Source organism: Sinocyclocheilus anshuiensis, unplaced genomic scaffold, assembly GCF_001515605.1.
Source record: "Sinocyclocheilus anshuiensis isolate Anshui unplaced genomic scaffold, SAMN03320099.WGS_v1.1 scaffold553, whole genome shotgun sequence".
Lineage (NCBI taxonomy): Eukaryota > Metazoa > Chordata > Actinopteri > Cypriniformes > Cyprinidae > Sinocyclocheilus > Sinocyclocheilus anshuiensis.
The window spans coordinates 2237587-2258334 of record NW_015539821.1 but is presented as its reverse complement, the minus strand read 5'-3'; the positions used below and the strand labels follow the sequence as shown (position 1 = coordinate 2258334).

At 40.0% G+C, this 20748-nt stretch overlaps 1 protein-coding gene across 3 annotated transcripts in view; it reads left to right on the top strand.

The window, feature by feature from the left end:
- LOC107684084 (BAH and coiled-coil domain-containing protein 1-like) overlaps nucleotides 1-18826 on the top strand; it is a 112272-nt gene extending 93446 nt beyond the window's left edge. For all 3 annotated transcript variants that reach the window (XM_016480250.1, XM_016480251.1, XM_016480249.1), the window contains 15 exons: nucleotides 6148-6262; nucleotides 7241-7478; nucleotides 7613-7807; nucleotides 9463-9627; nucleotides 9739-9974; nucleotides 10073-10150; nucleotides 11013-11163; nucleotides 11294-11411; nucleotides 11564-11639; nucleotides 14270-14378; nucleotides 14546-14662; nucleotides 14791-14940; nucleotides 15808-17021; nucleotides 17117-17353; nucleotides 17443-18826. In XM_016480250.1, the coding sequence (XP_016335736.1) occupies nucleotides 6148-6262; nucleotides 7241-7478; nucleotides 7613-7807; nucleotides 9463-9627; nucleotides 9739-9974; nucleotides 10073-10150; nucleotides 11013-11163; nucleotides 11294-11411; nucleotides 11564-11639; nucleotides 14270-14378; nucleotides 14546-14662; nucleotides 14791-14940; nucleotides 15808-17021; nucleotides 17117-17353; nucleotides 17443-17652 (3409 nt within the window). In that variant the 3' untranslated portion in view covers nucleotides 17653-18826. The remainder of the gene's footprint in view (nucleotides 1-6147; nucleotides 6263-7240; nucleotides 7479-7612; nucleotides 7808-9462; nucleotides 9628-9738; nucleotides 9975-10072; nucleotides 10151-11012; nucleotides 11164-11293; nucleotides 11412-11563; nucleotides 11640-14269; nucleotides 14379-14545; nucleotides 14663-14790; nucleotides 14941-15807; nucleotides 17022-17116; nucleotides 17354-17442) is intronic.
- Nucleotides 18827-20748: the final 1922 nt, after the last annotated feature.

Below are 20748 nucleotides of genomic sequence, written 5' to 3'. Positions count from 1 at the left end.
TATTCATGACTGGTTAACAATAATCTTGTTATAATTAGCTTTATGTATGTGCTATATAAGTATATGGGAGGTTCTCACAAGTATAGATGTATACGCTTTATGAGGACTGTTGACATTTAGAATCATATAATCCTGCAGAGCAGTGAATAAAGTGTTATTGTTCTATTGCTCTTTTACAGTAATAATGAAAACAGTTCCAGTTTCTAGAGCAAGAGAGTTGGGATTACATTAGAGCTTTACTGCGACCAGTAATAAGCTTAGCTCAGGAAACAATTCCTTACCTGTAATAACAGTCTAGATAGGAGATGTTTTGAAAGATTATGTTTGTAAACTCATTTCGTTCGTGTATGCGCAGTCCGAATCTACCACGTATTATGTGTATGTAAATAAGTCTAGAAGGCTCCTATCAGTACATACAAGGCAGACTAAGTACTTAATCAGTGCGAAGAGCTGTCATTAATCATATTTACAACTTCCATTGATTATCTACAAGTGTTGCGACTCCCTTCTAACCCATGACGCGTCTGCGATATTAATTTGATAAAGCGCGGAGACCAATTGCCTGCACCAAGTCAGGGCTTTGAGTTATCACTCTGATGGATGAGCATTTTCCCCTGAGATACACCTTTGTTTACGCCAGGCCTTAGACATTTTGATAAACTCTGTCAAATCAAGTTTACCAGGGGGACGCGGGGGATGTGTCCCCCCCACTTTTAATATAATGTAAATTCGTCCCCCGCACTTGACGCGTCTGCGATATTAATTTGATAAAGCGCAGAGACCAATTGCCTGCACCAAGTCAGGGCTTTAAGTTATCACTCTGATGGATGAGCGTTTTCCACTGAGATACACCTCTGTTTACGCCAGGCCTTAGACATTTTGATAAACTCGGTCAAATCAAGTTTACCCTATACCTGATTAACAAAACTCCCATTTTATTACTAGCCTGGTTGATTAGCAGCGTGCTAATGAAAAGCAGGAGCCAGAGCTTAATTACACATGCTATACCCAGCGCAAATTTATCCCTGTCGTTAATAAAGCTCCCCTGCCAAATAAAACAAATGACAACTTTCCGCCACTAAAATTTATCCGAGTTGTAAAAAGTCATTTTTAGAGTCCCTTTAGGGAATGGCAGAGAGAAGCCGATGTTTGACTTTCTCATGATGGTTTACGTCAGTTTGATGGCAGACGACATGAATTGTTGAGTAATTGAACGATAACTTTTATTGTGGTGTTTGCCAGCATTATTGGATTTGAGGTTATGTGCTGGGTATGTGGGTTTTTTTCAGTCTCTCACTTCTCACATTTGTGTACTAAAAAGTGTAACATCCTTCGGCGTCAGGCCAAATCTGTTTGAGGTCAAAGGTCATTAGACAAGGTTAAGGGTGTTGACGGGTCGTTGTGGCATTGCCAAAAGGATCAAATCCCATCTGAGTGTGAGGAGAGGACTTGTCATGTGATGTGTTCGGGAGCACGCTGGGCATCTTGCTCCAGTGCATCATGGGAGCATGGGTTGGAGACCTGCATGTACTGCAGATTTTAGACCGGACCACACCTAACCCTGTGTCCGAATATCGTTGGTTTCCTTTGATAGACACTTTACTGTCCCAAGAGGCCATGGGAGTGGGCTTGTTTGACCACTTTTCCAGTAAACATTTTTTAAAAATCATTAAAACAAACAAATAGAACATGCAAAAAATTGTTTTACTTATGATGCAACCCTGGTGAAGATATTAAGACTTGTTTTCATAGATTATATCTTGAATGCAAGTGTGTTTTGTCTGGCTGCACTTTTAGATTGTTGCACTTTTTGAATTGTTTATAGTGTTTGTACAGACAAAATACACTTGTATTAAAAGTACATTCCCTGAAAATAAGTCATATGTCTTATGTAGTGTTGCTTCTCAGGTAATTTTATTTTATTTTAAGATTTTTATTTATTTATTTAAAACATGTATTTATTGTATATAATACATAAATACAATATAAATGTATTTATTTTAGGTTGCAATAATATTTCACAAAATTGCTGTTTTTACTGTATTTTTAACCAAATAAATGCAGCTTTGGTGAGCATTAGATACTTCTTTCAAAAATATATAAAATATCGTACCATCTTTTAAATGGTACATGAGATACAAAATATATTAGGAAACTTAAAAATGTGTAAATATTATTCCATTAGCTAACACAACATTAAACCATTAAACATTTTATTTTAAGGAAATTTAATTTAAAGGCATTTAAAGAAAATTAGGATATGTATACATTTTAAGCAAGTTTGTTTGGTTTAAAATTACAAAACATATACTATTCAAAATGAAAACAAATCATATTTGGTCACTTCATGGTTGTCAAATGGTTTCCTGCGTATGAAAACACAGCAGAGTGCTCATATGCTGGGATTTATAGCGATATATATTCATTTGCCGGAATGATTGAGGGTTTCAATGGTAGCAACATTCAGCATCTTTTCCAGTGAAAGAATGCCAGAATTTGATTATTGGACTGTGAAGGAGACCATGGCAGGAACACGCACACACACATGACCGTTTGCAGGAATGTGACATGGAGTTGACACAAAGACTAGAGGGGCCTTTCGGGGTCAGGAGGTCAGAAGGTCGCCTTTGGGTGGCGACAGGCAGAGCGGAGAGGAGGGCGGGGGCAGTCAGCTCTGCTCTTTAATAGACGCCCAAGCCACAGTCTTCATCAAGCTTAAGCAACCGCACACCAAACCGTGCCTCGGACCTGGTGTCGGGTTACTAATCAGGTTTCCACGGTTACCTGGTTTCCCAAGCCTTGGGGGTTTTTGAGACTGTGGCATTTAAATGCAATAGAAGTGAATCGGAGATGCACACGGTCTGGGAGAAAAATACCTCTCTGCTAAAGACCAAAGCTTTATTCTCTGTTTTGACAAAACAGGGCCTTTATTAAGGCCCTTAACGACTTCATAAGGCTGTAGTTGAGGATCTGTAGATAGATACACTTGTTCCACAAGGAGTAGAGAGGGAAGTGCACTCAACACTCTCTTTACTCTGTTCAGAGCTGAACAGTTTACTCTTGGTAATGCTTTTGTTCTTTAAGATATTTTCTACAGTTCCCATCAGTTTTGTTGTGCTCAGTGCATCGTCTCCCAAAAAACAATAATTAATCTCCAGGTGTCTTCTGAAGGGGGGTTTGGAATAGGGATTTTGGGTAATATGGTAATATGTTTTAAATGAATTTATCAGATGCTGATGTGGAGAATGGGGTGTAGATGGGCATGTTCACGTTGCTTGTAGTGGTTGGTCGATAGAGGTTAGTGTCCATTGATCCAGCTCCGGTCAGTCGAGTGACTCCCTCTGGATTGTGCACTCTCTCTTTCTCTTCTTTCTTTCACTTCACTACATCAGTTGTTCTCATTTGTGTCCACTTTGATCTTGAACCATTTCTCTTTCTCTTTAATATCGTTTGGGTGTGCTTCTGGCTTTTGTAGTTTTGTTTAAGCTTACAAAATTGCATTTGTCCATAGTAATGCTAATTTTCATAAAAACTTTTATTTACACAAATAAGTTACAAATTTATATATAAATACAGATATATAAATAATGTGTGTGTGTGTGTGTGTACACACACACACACTCACACTACCGTTCAAAAGTTCTGGGTCAGTTGGATTTTAGCATTGACTCATTAAATTGATCAAGTGACAGTGAAGACTTTTACATTGTTACAAAAATGTCTATTTCAAATAAAGGTTGCTCTTTTAATCATTATATTCATCAAAGAATCCTGAAAAATAATCCATCACAACTATTGAACAGCACAACTGTTTGATGAGAATAAGAAATGTTGCTTGAGCACCAAATTAGCATATTGGAATGATTTCTGAAGGATGATGTGACACTGAAGACTGGAGTAATGGCTGCTGAAAATTCAACCGTTGGAAAATTTTGCCAACTCAGGAGTAAAGTACATTTTAAAATATATTCAGATATTTTAAATTGTATTTATATTTTTACAGTAATACTGTTTTTACTGTATTTCTGATTCAAGTAAATGCTTAGGGATCATAAAAGAAATGTATTTATTCAAAGAAATTTATTTATTAAATATCTATATTTGCAGATGTGTATTTGGCAACTTTGGAGAGCATTAGATCTTTTCATATTAGGTCTGAAAACCCAATTTCTATATCTGAATTTGTAATGCATTCTAAGAAAGTTGCAGTGTACAAATCTGAACGACTTTTTACACACAAACATGTTTGTAGACCAGAACTTTTCTGCTGAGGATTTTGGACCATGGTCTGTGTTTTTCCATCCATCTGTCCTGGTCATATATCTGTGCCTCTCTGTCTCTGCGGGATCCTCCCTCCATCTCCAGATGAAGCAGGAGCTCTTTGTATTGAGGAGGAGGGCTGGAGTCTATGTGTTGGGGACACTGATTCTTTCTGACAGCACCAGCCAGAGTAAAGGGCAGACAGCCAGTGTCCAGACAGCTGAAAGGAAAAGTGGAACACAACACAGGCAGTGCTGGGCCTGTGCAGTGAATGTGTATACGAATGTGTGTCTATGTAAGCAAATGTCTTCACGCATGTATATATGAATCATACATTTCTGCCAGGTCTTATTCTAATTGGATGAGTAATGAAATGAAACCAATGAAAAATCATATGTATTTATTTTGGTATGATGTATTTATCCTTCGCGAATGCATGCCAAACTATGCTTCTTCTTCTTCAGCAGCCTTTTTATTTAGCTGCGAGGTGTATGGAAAGCCTTTGCTCCAAAAGTGGGACGAGACTGTGCTATTCAGCTGAGCAAATTATTCAGTATTTCATTATTCATTAATGAATTATTTTTGTATGAATTATTAATGACAAATTATCCATGTGTGATCCAGTGGGCAGTGCAGATCGGTTCTGCGTGGATCAATTTGGCCAGTGCTGCACTATTAGTGGGTCACTCAAGTAAACAATCCGCCCAGTTGGGAAATGCCATGCAAATTTTATGGTGCAGAATTATATGATATATAAATGAGGAGATGTTGCCGTGAGCAGTTTTTTAAAATGAGAATTTCTGCAGAATAGGAACATGACACCTTGTGACAAGTGTATATGAAAAATGAAGGTTTTCAACCTTACAGCCCTTAACATCATACACATCATTAAGGTAAAAAAATACATTTTAACTCAATGTAGTTGCGCAAAATGCAGTAAACATCAAGTACAGTAAACAATGAGGCAGTAATTGATTTATGCATACTGTGGTGCATGCTGGGAAACAGTCCAGCATCCGACATCGCAGAAATCATGGGGTCAATTTGGTGATGTGGCACCTCGATTAGCAAGAAAAATTAAAAATATCTTCATGGCTTGATTCGGGAGTGACTTTGCGAGTGACTGACTATAGCTGTCACTAGGACACTGAAGGGAGACTGGAATTCACCAACCACACGTCGACATGGTTTCCAACACTCACATGCCAATCATCCCGGTGACTGACAGGCCAGCTGATGTCTGCGCCGCCACCCCCCTGCCCCGAGCACCGACTAAGGTAGCCTGTAGCGGGGTTTGAAGTAGCTGTCTGCTTCTCCAGAGTAAAAACACTGATGCTTACACAATACAAAACAAGAGGTCGATCGCCGCAGAGCGAGTGTATGAGCCTTATTTCAGTGTAATAGGTCTGCTAGATGGTTGGCTACACACACACACACTCACCCTTGTTGCCCTCCTGAAGGCCTGTGCATTGTGCTGCTTTGTGCAGGAACAGATGCATTGATATGGTAATAAGACAGAGAAGGGTTTTTTTTATTAATGTAATGCTGGAATTCACAGCCCCGAAACCATTGGCATAGAGTGGAAAAGGAGTAAGCAGAGACGGAGAGACTGAGACGAGGGAGAGAAAAAAAAGAACAAACAAAATTATGAGTGGGAGGTTGCTTTACCAGCACTTCTCTCAGATATTTCTCGGTTTGGCGTCAGATCCCAATTTTTCAAGCGTGCAGCGGGGAACCAGGCCCCTGCCTCTCCATTCATCAAAGCCTGAAAAGAAGGTTATTAGAGCCACAGAGAGGGAAGGCAAGCCCTTCGCTCGCCTCTGATCTCTCCTTTTCATCCTTCGTTCTTCTCTTCCCTCATGAATACCTCTCTGATGTGATGGACAGGTCGGCTGGAGCGGGGGCGGGGCCGGGCCTGCTTACAGCAGAGGACTTGACTGGAGGCGGAGACAGGAAGAGGAGGATGACCAGTAGCCCTTACCACCATCTCAGTAGCACACAGGTTTGTAGCTAATCGCTCCTAAACTGCTGAAAAACATGTGTTATGTTTTTGGAAATGTCATCTTAAATATGCTGTTATCGTGACACTCAACACTGTTTTCTGTGTGTTGGGTAGTTGGCTCTCTGTCACATGGTTTAGCTAAATGCAAGAAAAAGACCAGACACAACTCAGTGTACAAATATCACAATTATGTCATTGCTGTCAGGTAGATTTTGAATGTCAGATATTCTCAATCTTTTTCAAACTTTAATTTAAAATTTCTTTAAATAGTAAAGTAAATTCTTGATGTTTTTTTAAATGTCACCTTAAACTTTGCTATTATCATGACACTCCACACTGTTTTCTGTCAGTTTGGTCAGTTGTTTATCTCCCATTGTTAAATACATGTATAAAAATAAAGACCCATCACAATTTAGCATTCAAATTAATGCAAGAAAGACACCAATCACAGTTTATGTTATCGTTGTTGGTTTGTTTTTAAATGCCAAAGATTTGTAGTGCAAGTCAAATTTTAAAATTTGAATTTTACATTTCTTTAAAAAGTAAAGTCAATTCTTACTGTTTTTTGAAATGCCACCTTAAACATTGCTGTTGTCATCATGCTTAACACTGTTTTCTGTCTATTGGTTAGTTGTTTTCTCTCTTGCATGGTTAAATACAGGTAAAAATGTAAATACCCATGACAATTTAGCATTCAAATAAATAGAAGAAACAAGACCAATCACAAGTCAGTTGGCCAATATCACAGTTATGTCACCGTTGTCGGTTAGATTTTAAATGCTAAACATTCTTAAACTGGAAGTCAAATTATTTTAAATTGAATTTTAGTGAAAGAGACAAGCATGCGGTTATGACACAATTAAAATATTTAGAGAAGGATTGGTTGAGGAACATCAATACAGTGCTGCCTTGGAAGCATTGTAATAGTGCAACTAAAATTTTGCGTGTGGTTTAATTCTCTTCCTATCTTTGTTTCAGATGAAGGCTCACTGTAGACCAAGAGGCAGGCCAAGACTGCTGAGCACAAAGTTTAAACAGAAAGCTTGCTCACAGCTAAAGCAGAAAGCCAAAGCCAAGCGTGGATCGAGACTGGTGAACTTGTTGTGTCACAGAGAAACCAATACACCAAGTGCTATTACAGAACATCTGTCCCGAGAGCACAGTGGAAAAGAAGAATACACACATAGTAGTACAACTGGAGAGCACAGTGACACAGGTAAACAATAATATATGCTAGATGTACAGTATGTGACACAGGTATTTTAATTGCATTAATATGTAGATGACTTTAGATTATTTAGAATTTTTTGCTGTACCAAGGCTTTGATGAACATTTTTTTTCTGTCCCAGCGGGCAGTGGGGCAGCAGTCCACCAGGGATCAGATGGGAAGGGGACTATGATGAGAAGAGGTGCAAGGTCAAAGGCCATCCTGAGCTCCTCACTCCTGCCTACCCGAACTCAGCAGCTGCTATGCAATACAGCTGTGACCGATAGCAAGCTAGAAGCTACCGAGAAGGGCATCTCTCCCTCCGACAGCGACACAGGTGAGTTATGGGCTGAGAGAGATGCATCCCACCATGACAATCAGCGGATCCTCTCATTTCCCTGCTCAACTGTCATGGCATTAAAAAAAATTAACGACACCTCCTCAGGCATGCATTGGGTAAAACACAATCCGTAATGCTAGCCTGCGTCATGCTGTGTTCAAGAATGCCACACCTACAGGGAAAAAAGAGATACACTCCCACCACTGCCCCAGTTCCGCTACATGTGTTAGTTCACATTCCCTGCGAACACACTTCTGTAAGTGAACAAAGTGGAGATGAAATAACACTGGTAATGAACGTTAATGTGAGCTACGCCTGCGGTCGAGCTAGGCGGTGTTGTCGCCGCTCTGTTAATTGCCCTGAAAGTTATCCTTTTCACATTTCACGAGCTTGCGAGAGTGTTGACGAGTGCCTTGTAAGTGACAAGTGTGTCAGCACTGTGTTGACACCTGACACTGCTGCCACTGTGCCATCTCCGCTCTATGCGAGACACATAGCCCACAGATGGCATCTGCCAATACGTATCTGTGACACCGAAGCATGCGAGTATGACTTTGTGTGCGTACATTACAGGTCAAAAAATTTGGAATCACAAATGTATTTGTATGTTTTTGAAAGAAATTCAAATTTATGTGATCAAAAATACAGTACAAATTACAAAATGATACAAAAACAGTGCCACAGAAAGCATGAGATGTAACTTTATCTGAATATCTTAATTAACTGACAGCTAGAATGCATAAGGTGTCATTCATGTTACAAACTTATATCAAGACAGCAATATCATCACTTCTGGGGAAATTGGTACAAAATTGAAATAGAATTTTTAGGCATTCGGGAAACAGTGTTATTTTAAAGATTATTTATATACTATCATAGTATTTATTAACATTTTGAATTAGCTTATTTTATTTTCATATTTTCAGTTTTCAGTTTAATTTTAGTTTTTAGTAATTTTAGCTTTAGTAATTTTAGCACTTCTACTTACACTTTATTTCAGGTAGTTGCCAGGTTTCAGTTTCAATTTGATCACTTTAAGGTTTTCATCTAGTATTTATAATTTAAAATTATATAAATCACTTTATGTATTCTTACTGAATAAAAATGTATCCATCTCAAGTCAGTGTATAAGTTTCAGAAAATTTTATACTTTTTTTTTCATCTTCGTGTTTCCATTTAGCAATTTGTGTGTAATATCCCAAAATTCATTAGAATGTTTGAAAAACAGATTTTTAAAAAAATAGAAATACATGTAATCAGCTGCCATTTTTGACCAATTTAATGCATCTTTGCTGACTTTATGTATCAGTTTCTTTCAAAAACATAGTTTTGTAGTGATTCCAAAGCTGTGAATCGTCGTGTATGTGTGGCTATAAACAGGAATCAGACACTAGGGCAGGCACTTGTGGGAAGCAGAGGTCTGGTGGTCAAACCTGTCAGTGACTAGACTTCTCTGACTGCTACAGTTCCTGTGAACATTGACAGTCACAGCCACATTTGGCACCCATTTTATGAACTTTGCTAAATATCGAACAAATCATACAGTGAGAGAAATCGTCAGGCTGTGTTCACCATGACTGATTCAGATGCCCGCTGTGAACTGTAGCCCAGTCAAGATGTCAATGCATTCAATCGATCTATCATTTTCACAGAGGAGGAAGATGACGGCATCTATGACAGCGAGGAAGGGGCAGAGGGCATCAAGAATCTATCATCTAAAGAGCAACTGTCTGGAGTCGGCCGTCCTTCACAGTGCTCCATCGTGAAGCTTGAGGCCAATCAGAAAGCCAAGAACAAAATGGAAAGACAAGGATTCGGTAAATGTTACATCCTTATTTAATTAGACAGTAGGGATTGACAGATATCACATTAGTTCACAAACACTAATTTTTCACTGTCACACTTAATGTTTTTTGTGTTCCCTCCAGGTTCTATGAATGTGTCCGTCAATAAAGAAGAGGTGAAGAGAAGGAACGCCCCCTGTAGATCGGCCCTGGTCAGTGCTGACCATTATCACTCAGAACAGGAGGTGGAGAGGAGATTGACTGGCCTCAATTGGAGAGAGGGGTCAAGGGAGAACACCTTTGATCATACTAGAGTACTCAAGACCTCACCTACTCCACGAGAAAAGACCACCAGGAAGAGCGCTGTGCTTCTTGGAAAGGTATATCTATGTTTTGTTGCAATACTTTGGTAAATAAGCTACAAACAAGGCCTTGTGGAGGTCTTACTGTGCTAACATGTTCCCTATGGTTGTTTCAGAGGAAAAGCTGTTGGTTAGAAGTGCTGTCGTCTCAGTATGATGACATCACATGGAGCAGACGAATCAGAAACAAGCAGGTATGGAATGTGCTCACTTTCCATGAAAACTGGATTACCAGCATGGTCCTTTTGTTAAAAGTCTTGCTGGTTAGGCTAAGCTAGTTAAAACATCTAGTAGGTATCCAAAACACAATATTTACTGGTGAACAGCCATGCAAGGTGCTTCTGAGCTCATTTATTAGAGTTTTACTGAAAGTTGGTGTGATGTAGCGAGGCTGCAGCGCCACATAGCGAATTACCCCCTAGAGGCCTAGATCTGTCTGCCTTGCCCTCTTGGCACCCATAAAAAGTCATCCCTCCGAGAAGGATTATGCAATCTCGCATGGTTTGTCCTGTCAGGGGCTCACGTAAATCTACTCACAATAAAGATAAGATGGGATCCGCCTGCTAATTCCCAGGCTGAATCATGCATTGTCTAAATAAAACAGTCAATAGTTTTGAAAGGATTTACACCATAGGCGTCAAGGCTGTCACCGTCGGCCCTTTGTGAGGTCATCAGCGAGGCATGCGAGGGGACTTTGCCTGCCTAATCAGCGGGCGGGGAAAATCTACGCTCCACTCAAAGAGCACGATAGAGAACAAAGACACGCATCATTCTTCACCTTGGCCTCACCCTAGAGACACACTTGTAAAATGAAAACCGAACAGCATCACCCCAAGTGACGAAACCTCCATCACATTAATATATGACAGCTTTTTGAGCAATGTTAAGTACCAAGGGCTGTGCACAAGAATGGACCTGTTAAGGTGCGAGAGGTTATGATATATTTGGACGGGAGTTTGAATGAATGTTGGAGCCCTGAATCACTCTCTCCGGTGTGTGTGTGTGTGTGAGAGAGAGAGAGAGAAAGAGACTCACATGCCATTTCGTGACTGTTAGCAGGCTAAGGGGCGTGCAGTCAGTCGTTTGCTGGAGAGCTTTGCTGCCGATGAGGGATTCCGGATAGATGACAACAGCAGCTTTTCAGAGGGAGAGGAAGAAGAAGAAGAGGAGGAGGAGGAACCAGAGCCGATGGGCAGTGCAGTACTGAGTAAGATACATACAAACAGACATGCATAATGCTGTTACATTTATATGCAACTGGATGCATGTCGAGACAGGATATGCATGTGGTAAAAAGAGGATGCCCTCTCACTTTAATATGTCTTTGTCACAACCAGCCCTGCCCAACTGCATTCTCACCAAAGAAATCCTGAGGGATGGGCTGAAAGTGTTAATATCAAAAGAGGACGAGTTACTGTACGCTGCCTATGTACATACTCTGGACCCGCCTGATATGTAAGGCAACAACCCTGTATTTTCAATAAAACATGGATGGATGGATGGATGGATGGATGAATGGATGGGACATTGGATGGAACGATGGATGGATGAATGGTTGATTACATTTAAAATAATTAAAAAATCTTTCGTTATTTCTGTCTCTTCAGCTATAGTGTTGTTGTTGAAGGAGAGCGCAGAAACAGGCAGAGCATCTACTCTCTGGAGCAGCTGCTTCAGGAAGCGGTGAGACCCTTTAAAAAGCTTCTTCAGGGGCTCGTTCCCCTGAAGACCTCCTCCATCTTCCCATACAGGCCTTGGGCCAAACCAGCTCCTCAGGCCACCCTTACAGGCTCTCACAGACCCCTTGTTCTCCCCCCCAGAGCCCCATCAGCTCAAGGCTGGATCCAGCCCAGCTCTGTGACTTTCTCTGCTAAAGCAATTAAGAACATAGCATCTGGGGTTGTGTGAGTGTGTGTGAGTTGGTTGTCCTCCGATAGGCAGTTACTTAGCCATGAAGCGTGTAAACTGCTATGATCGGTGTGTGAGGGACTCTAGTCCAACTTTAGGCATCCTTTCACATTTGTGTCTTTTATTGCTTTTTTTTTTATCTCATCGAGCATCAAATTCATCTGTAAAGGATCAGCATGTGGTTGTGATAGAGGGAAGTAGACAACCCAAGGAACTCGCTAATATAGCCTTTTTTAGGCAGTACCCTTCGTTAGCTGCTCCTAATGTGGTCAAGCAGTCCAGTAGATTCCTGCATATACAGTTTCACGTTGTGACTGTATATAACTGTTGCTTATTAGTTCTGCGTGGCCCCCCAGGAGGACATACAGAAGAGCATGTTTTATCCCTTTTTTATTTATTTATCTTCTTATTTAGCAACATCTTTGGGGCTGAACTGCAGGTTACACTTACCCGCATAGTTTATCTAAGCCGACGGGGAAAAAGGGAGTTGATTACACACCGTAAACCAACAGCTCTTTGTCGGCACGCATTCATTTGAATACATTACATTCGTTGCTTCTCTCATTCATCTCTCTCAGTATCATAGTCTGAAAAAAAGTGTCTCACTGCCTAGGGACCGCCTATCGCAAGCTCTACCCACCCGTCCCCAGTTTCCCTCAAAGACATATTAATGAGCATGCTCTGTGCAACTCTCAAATTCAGTACAGTACACAAAGCATCTGAAGATATCTCTTCTTGATACAATCCACAAGCTGCAACACAAAAAGCTCTTGATTGTTCACAAAATTCAAAACAAAGAGAGGAGGTTGTCATTTGTGTCAGTGTTGTATGTGATTGTGCATAGTTGTGGGAGAGATAAAGCTGGGAGAACAGAAAGAACAAGAGAGCTAATGCTATATTCTCATCGAAGGCTAGCACAATAAAGGCTTTGATATTGAACGCTACACTCTACTCCAGCAAATTAGACTCACCCATAAGCCTTCAACATTGTTCCTATGTGTATGTTTGTGTATCAGCATTACTGGAACTAGTGTGGAATTACAAAGTAAGTACAGCTCAGGTTTACATAAACGTAGTCAACATGAAACCAAAATTCTCCTTATTTATTTCCTTAATTCAAAGTCATTTTGTGTAAATCCCACTTTTCACAGTCCAATCCATTAAAATTTCTTTTTTTTTCTTTATGATGTTGACTTTGAAGGGATAGTCCACCCAAAAATTTAAATGAAACTTATCCTCCTGTTGTTTTCACACCTGTATGCATATCCATTGTATTTGTTGTGCATACACTGGAATTCAATGGGAATCTAAACTGTTTGGTTATCAGCTTTCTTCAAAATATCATCTTTTAAATTCCGCAGAAGAAAGAAATACAGAAGAATACACGTTTACAATGACTTGAGGGCAAGTAAATGATGACAGAATTTTCATTTTGGTGTGGAATGTACACATTTTCATGCACAAATAGGTGTTATTTCTTACATTGGATTGCACACCCATGTTCCCATTCAGTATTACTGAACATTTTCTCTGGACTTCAAGATTAAATTTGTCATATCTGCACCAAGTGAATTACATACAGTATATAATGACTGTATTCAAACAGGTTGCCTAAGCATTGCCATTGGTCAGATAAGCAGATAAACAGTCATGTCCCAAACGCATGTCATTGTTTGAAGCAATGTTTGGGCCAGATTGCACACTCAAACACTCAAACGGGTCTTCTCAAATAGCAGTGTTTTGATGGAGACTACAACTGTTTATAGTTTTCAGGGGAATCAAACTACAAAAAAAACTTTAATTGAGACACTGCTAACCACTAACATTAGCGTAGTGTAGCCCAGTGTAGTGATACCTCCTTTTCCTGTGCTGCTTTTAAGACTTCTTATCAGTCGTTTGCTTCCAACACCACTACCTGCATATCCCAGCCAAAAACTTCCCGGATCGCCATTTGCTCTGTCTGCCAGAAAGGCTGTATCTACAGAAGAACCGTTTGAACTGGGCCTGAAAGAGCCCTCAGTGTATGTGCTCTGTGTAGTGGGAGGGGAACTGGCAGCCTCACAATAAAGTCATCGATTTAGGCTTTTTTCACCTCTCTGCTCTTTTATTCCATTATTTCAAAGCAGACTCCCCATTCAGTGATGCTGATTTCCTCTCTTTTTATTCTGGTTCAGTATGAGAAACTGTCTATGGGAACAAAATCAAACAACAGAGTCACTTGAGAAAGGTATACCCATGGTTGTAATTGCCTTAAGGGGATGGCCTCAAAGATATCTATGTTTTTGCTAAGTGGACGTCTCATGTTCTGCATGTGTGTCTTTTAACTAAATCAACTTGTTATGCTTGATAAGCTGCCTCTCTGCGAGATATGTAGGTTAATTTTTAAAGTCATCCATGTGTTTCAGGTTTTAGATGTGCAGCCAGATACGGTGGAAATTCTGACAGCTGGAACAAGAGTGTGCGCTTACTGGAGTGAACGCTCCCGCTGTCTGTATCCTGGATATGTCCGTAAAGGTGAGATCATTCTCACACACACATGAAACAAGTCTCCATCAATGTTTAAAAGCAACCTAGATACTTATAACGATAGATAGATTGATCTAAAAACATTTAGAAACATTTTTAACATTACTATTTTTTTGTGTATGTGGTTTAGAGCTGTACATTTGTGTTTTCCACAGGTGGTCCAGGTGAGGAACAGAAGGAGGACAGCATCATGGTAGAGTTTGATGATGGAGACCGGGGATGGATTTCTCTTTCAAATATTCGCCTGCTTCCACCAGGCTACCAAATCCACTGTACGTTTCTGCAGATAAACACATTTCATCTCCAATATAAACAAAGAGTCTAGTGTTTAGTAATGCTAGACATTGTGCCAAGTTTTCATGCTTGTCATTAAGCCTGTGGCATTGTTGATATACTGCAGGTGCAGAGCCATCACCAGTCCGCCTGGTCTCACCTAGCTGCCGCAGGAGGAAGACCTCCGCTCTAGAGAAGATGACTCAACAGGCTGATGTGTCCTCAGAGTGTTCCGCTAACACAGAGCCCAGGAAGATTGTTATGAAATCCAAGCCAGGTGCGAGTTGACAGCTGCATCATCCACATTCTTACAGTTTCCCACATTCCACATTGATTGGATTAAAACTATTTTGGGTTACATGTCTTAAACTGATGCTTTTTGCATTCTAAGATTAAAATCTCTCATAATTCACATACATCCCTAAGGTGTTATGTTTGACCTGCAATGAAAGAAATAAAATGTTGTTTCAAAAGGCGTGTTAAGAAATATCTATCAAACAAGTTTCCACAACAGGTTTTTGTGATTTATTGTTTTACACACTAATCACAAGGACTGTCAAGGAAACTTGCTGGGTAGATGTTTCTCAACCTGTTTGTCCCTAAGGACACGCTTCATTACTTTTCCTGGTTCTTGTTCCTGGAACTGACACTCCCAAAAAAACGATTTGTTTAATGTTTGTCAAGAGCCATAAACATCTTATCAGATGTAAGGTTGGATAATCTGTATAAATGAGAAATATATATATTTTTTTGCTCCTTACATTTAATGACCATGTGCAATTAACACATCAGCATTGATGAGATCAGTGCTTGGTTGATTAATGGAATGAGATGTATTTGAATGAACAAATCGATGAGGGAAACTGGCATCAAGGTTGAACGCCACTTAACTATAGAGTCCTACTTAAAGCCCTGAACTACCAGTCCAGCAGCTCTAACTCATCAGATGTTATCTGCAATAATACAACAACATGGAGTCATCAGATGTTCCACTGTCAGGCATATCTGTTTGTATCTGTTTTCACTAAGGGGCTAAAGGTAGTATCGTAGGAAGTGGAGCTTGGAAAATGCAAGTAAGTTATCATTGAATGGAGGGCTGTTTTCCCATCCCCATAGCAATACCTTTGTTTGTCTCCCTCAACAGGAAGGCCCAAATCCGTCAATGCATTATCAAAGAGCTCTGCATCTGAGAATGTGACTGGAACTGCGTCCCCTCTTCTTGGCTGGCCGGTTGCTGCCATGTCCAGGAGGAAACCCTCCATGGATTTGTTCCAGTTTAATGGGTTAACAAAGAAAGCTCTGAGGGGAAAGGAGTCAGACATGTTCCCCTTACTTAGCTGTACCATGACCACTCCAGCCAAAGGCATATTCAGCACTTCCTTTGAGGTGGACTCCTTCAGCAGCATTGCGAATGGTTGTACTTCCTTTGGAAATCAGCAGTTGGCAACAGGTCTGCCTCTTAGTCACAAGGGCGTCCCTGGATTACGGGGTAGAAAGTCAGGAGACAGGAAGGAATTTCTGGTCAAACTGGACCACGAAGGGGTAACGTCCCCCAAGACTAAGAACGGAAAAGCATTGTTGCTTCTTGAAAACCCAGAGGTACAAAGAGGTGGACGAATGGAAAAGGGCTTTGGGGCCAAAGGAAAAGGAGAACTGACCTCAACAATGGGCTATTCCCAGTCTGTTCTTCTAGTCAAAGATGCCAAAAGGAACAGTTGCCATCTTCTCAAAAGTTCCTCAGACATGTGTAAACACCCTCAGGGTCTCGGGCTTAGTGAATATGCAGATTATGGGCCAAACTGCCACAGCGACTGCCTAAGCTCCTATTCAGATATGGATGAAGATGAAGACGAAGAAGAAGAAGCCAGAAGGGCAGCAATGCACACCTCGGGACGCTTTCTGTCTCGTCTTTCTGTTTCATCATCATCCTCAGGGTCCTCCAGCGCATCTAGTTCAGGCTCATTGTCTAGCTCCAGCATATGTTCATCTGACAATGACTCGTCCTACAGTTCGGATGAAGAGGAGGCATCACGGCTTCTGCTTCAGGGTTGCCTTTCTTCTCATCACACATTGCTTCAACAACAACAGCAGCATCCTGAACCTCCGAACGCCCCACCACGACACACTTTCGGAGCCAAAACGTTGACTATCTCGAATTCAAAGACTGCAGTCAGTAGTACTACAGGAAAACCTCAGAGGAGAAAGGAGATTGCCAACAAATCTTCCTCTGTAGTGCAGTCCAAATCTTCCAAAGATTTCCCTAAAAAACAAAAGATACCATCTTCAGAGGGTCCACCCAACTCATCCTCATTCATGCCAGGACGGCAGCTGTGGAGGTGGTCTGGGAACCCCACTCAGGTAATTTCTTGTCCCAATTTTTCTGTTTTAATGCCAGTCCAAAATGGTTGTAGTTTCTGAAAGAGTCCCTTAAACTTTACTTTTTCTGTCATCAGAGACGGGGTTTGAAAGGAAAAGCCCGGAAGCTCTTCTACAAGGCCATTGTTCGGGGGAAAGACACCGTCCGAGTTGGCGACTGTGCAGTTTTCCTCTCAGCTGGTCGACCCCATCTCCCCTTCATTGGTCGCATTGAGAGTCTTTGGGAATCCTGGTCCAGCAACATGGTAGTCAAAGTAAAGTGGTTCTACCACCCTGAGGAGACTAAGCTTGGAAAAAGGCACCAGGATGGGAAGGTACAGTAGTCACCAGAAGTCTTGTTTAGTTTTGATTGACTTTAGCTAGATATTGCACACCTAAACCTACTTTTCTTCTCTCTTCACAGCATGCCCTGTACCAAAGTTCCCATGAGGATGAAAATGACGTCCAGACCATCTCCCATAAGTGCCAGGTGGTAAGCCGAGCTGAATACGAGCGCCTGAGCCGTATCAGGAAACCCAACAGCAACAGTCAAGATCTTTACTACCTGGCTGGAACCTACGACCCCACCAGTGGCCAGCTGGTGATGGCCGAGGGAGAGTCGATCATCTGTTAACGTTAGAAAATGGCCGAATGCACTACTGAAATCGTGAGATACAAGAAATGGCTGATAATCAGGCCACTCTTTCAAAACTAGCATGATATAGAAAGTGAGTTTAACCCACAGCCATGGGTTTCTGCAGCCACTTTCATCTCTGCTCTTGGAGAAACAGTAGATTATTGAATGGATTGTGGGGAGGACAACTCGTGGTGATCACTCTATGAAGGTTCCACAGACATGGAATGATTTTTTTTATCTTTTAGTGAAAAAGGCACTGGACTCGTTCAGAGTAGGATATATAGACTGACAAACATGAATCAGAGCTGAAAAACACTGACTGTATTTTTGGATTTGTGGAAAGTTGTGCAAACTGATGTCCCCAGGACTTTTTGATATCCCAGCAGGACCAAATACACTGTTACTTTGAGCTGTGGTATGATCTGTTTGTTTGTTTGTGTCTTTGCATGAGAGGAGATGTGAATGAGAGGGTAATTTTTTGCTGTATGCAAATATGTGAACAACCATGTTTGTATGTAGAGATCAGCCACAAAAAAGACAAACAAAACAAACAGGAATGGGCATTAACCTGGAGATTAGAGGCCTAACTGGTGTTTTAAATTGAATGATGCTTTCACACGTGTACAGTCTAATGACCTCTTTTGACAATACCAGGGATTTTTTTTTTTTGGCACTAATGATTACGTCAGTATATTAGGAAGTCGGTTTATGAGCAAACAAAAACAAACACAGACAAAAAACAAAAGGAATGTTTTTCCAGTCAAGCCATACACTTCTGTACCTCTTGCTTATCTTCTCATTCGGGTGTATAGTTGTACAATTGATTTATTTGATGTATGTAAATATATAAATATATATTAAAAACTACAAACTGTAAATATAATATAAATGAAGAGAGAACTCTATTCCTCTTTATTGCTCTTGATTGTGTTCTTTTTTTATAATGAATTAACTGTTCTGATTGGGAGGTTTGTTTTGGGGACAGGCATGATTTGTGAGACCTTAGTTACTGAATACCCTCTTCACTGTTGTATAGGAGGGAAGGGAGGGTTGGGAGATGTTCTGCTCATGGAGCAAACAGTAGAACCGACACAATGCAGTCCAGTCAGAGGAAACAGGCTGTCTGTGTACACTCTTTCATCTTTTCTTTTGGAGTTTGATTTTGGCTTTGAAAGAATTCATCTTTCTTTTGGAGTTTGATTTTGGCTTTGAAAGAATGGTTTGTTTCTATTGCATTTCATCGTCTTTGTGTGATCTAATTGGTAACAATTTGTGTAAAAAGCTAACACTCTAGTTAAAAGTCCCAGGTCCGTATATAGCACATGTGGAGGTGGTTTTACCGTCTGGAAATTCTTTTTAAATACTGTCTGAAGGAATCTGGCCTCCAAAATGTCAAACCAAAGTATGTCCTTGGAATTACTATACTTCCAGCTGCAATAAATATGTAGACTGAATCATAAACAAGGGGCACTTGCAATGTTTTTGCCTGATGTACTTTAGATGACTGACAACTAATTTTGCAGATAGCTTTCTAAATGCTTTTGTGTTTGAAAACAGCTGAAATGTTCTCACAATATTTCAGCAATGTTGTAGCAAAGTGTCGGCCAAGGATTTTATGTCTGCAAGGAGTGGGTATGGAAATGCAAAGAGTGAACAGACGCTTCCAGCACTTGAAGCCTCCTGCTGTCCTGTGTCACATGATCATGAAGGACAATCATAACCTGTAAGTGAGGGCAGTTTAAAACAGATCTAATCTAAAATATTGCCTCTTGTCACTTTTTCTTCCTGCTTTGCCAAAAATTGTTCTGTTTGTTTTTTTTTGTTTTCACTGTCAATGTTGTACTCTTATTTGTTCAATATGCAAGCCTGTACAGATTGTTCCGTGTTGGAATTGTGAAAAAGGACAGATATGCCTTTCAATCCTAAAGGATGACTTACTTTTTTAATGACATTTTTGCTGTTACACTGCAGAAGCTAAAGCTTTAAGAAATCTGATGTGAAAATAAATGTAATGTCACTTTCTGGGTCTATAAAAAAAGAAAAAGAAAATTTGTATTTTTGTAAACAAACACTGGATTCAACGCTTGATATGGTAGCACTGGCACCACCAGCATGCCAGGAAGTTGGCCAAGCCTCAAAGGAAATAGAATCATTGTGTAACCTGACTTGGAACTGATTTTTACGGTTGATGTTCTTTTTGACCTTGTGGGGAATATAACTCTAAGATATTTCCACTGTTAAAACATGTTATTTATCTTAATTTTATTGCATTCCTGTTGCATTTAATTAAAAAAGAATACTCTAAATTACCATGCCTTAGTGTATTTTATTCAAGCTTGTTTGATAAATGTATATTGAAATCATTGATTTACATGAATGTATATGCATTTTATATTAAACTGTCTATTTAAAGTTTCACCTTAACCTGATTAACTGTCTGCAAATGACAAATAATGTTAAAAATTTTGTTTTGAAAAGTCATCCAGAGTATCGACTGATCTATTGTTGTTCAGTTTGAGCTCAGCAGTTTTGCAGCAAGAGCAGACAGCTGGCTAACTAAGGTCATGAACACATGCAGGTCATTTTCCTCCAATACCCCTTTGAGAATGGAGAGATAAAGAGAGGGAGATGTTGAAAGGAGAAACAGAGGACAAAAAATATAGAGATATAAAGTATGCAAACAATGCTACACTACAAATTTTACAGGTTATTAAAGGTAATTAACAAAGCTTGAATAGTAAAAAAGATTAGACGGGTGAATGTTGGGAATATGTTATATGTTCATATATTCATGTAAATTACACATTAATCATGATAATTACTCATATTTTTTGAAAAAATAAATAAATAAAATAGGCTTTATGCAAAATTTTATTTATTATGTTTTGATTTTGTTGGGAAAAATGACCTGGACAGAGTATTTGTGTGGATTCACTCACCTCTAAACATAAAGGCTCTTTGTAGCACCTTAGGTACAACAAAAATAATTTATGACTTGGCTTTATGGTTTTCTGGAGATTAAAAAAAAGGTCTTGATGTTGCATTAGGCTATAGGTTCTTCAGTGTATTGGTTCTGCCAATTTTAAGCCTTTT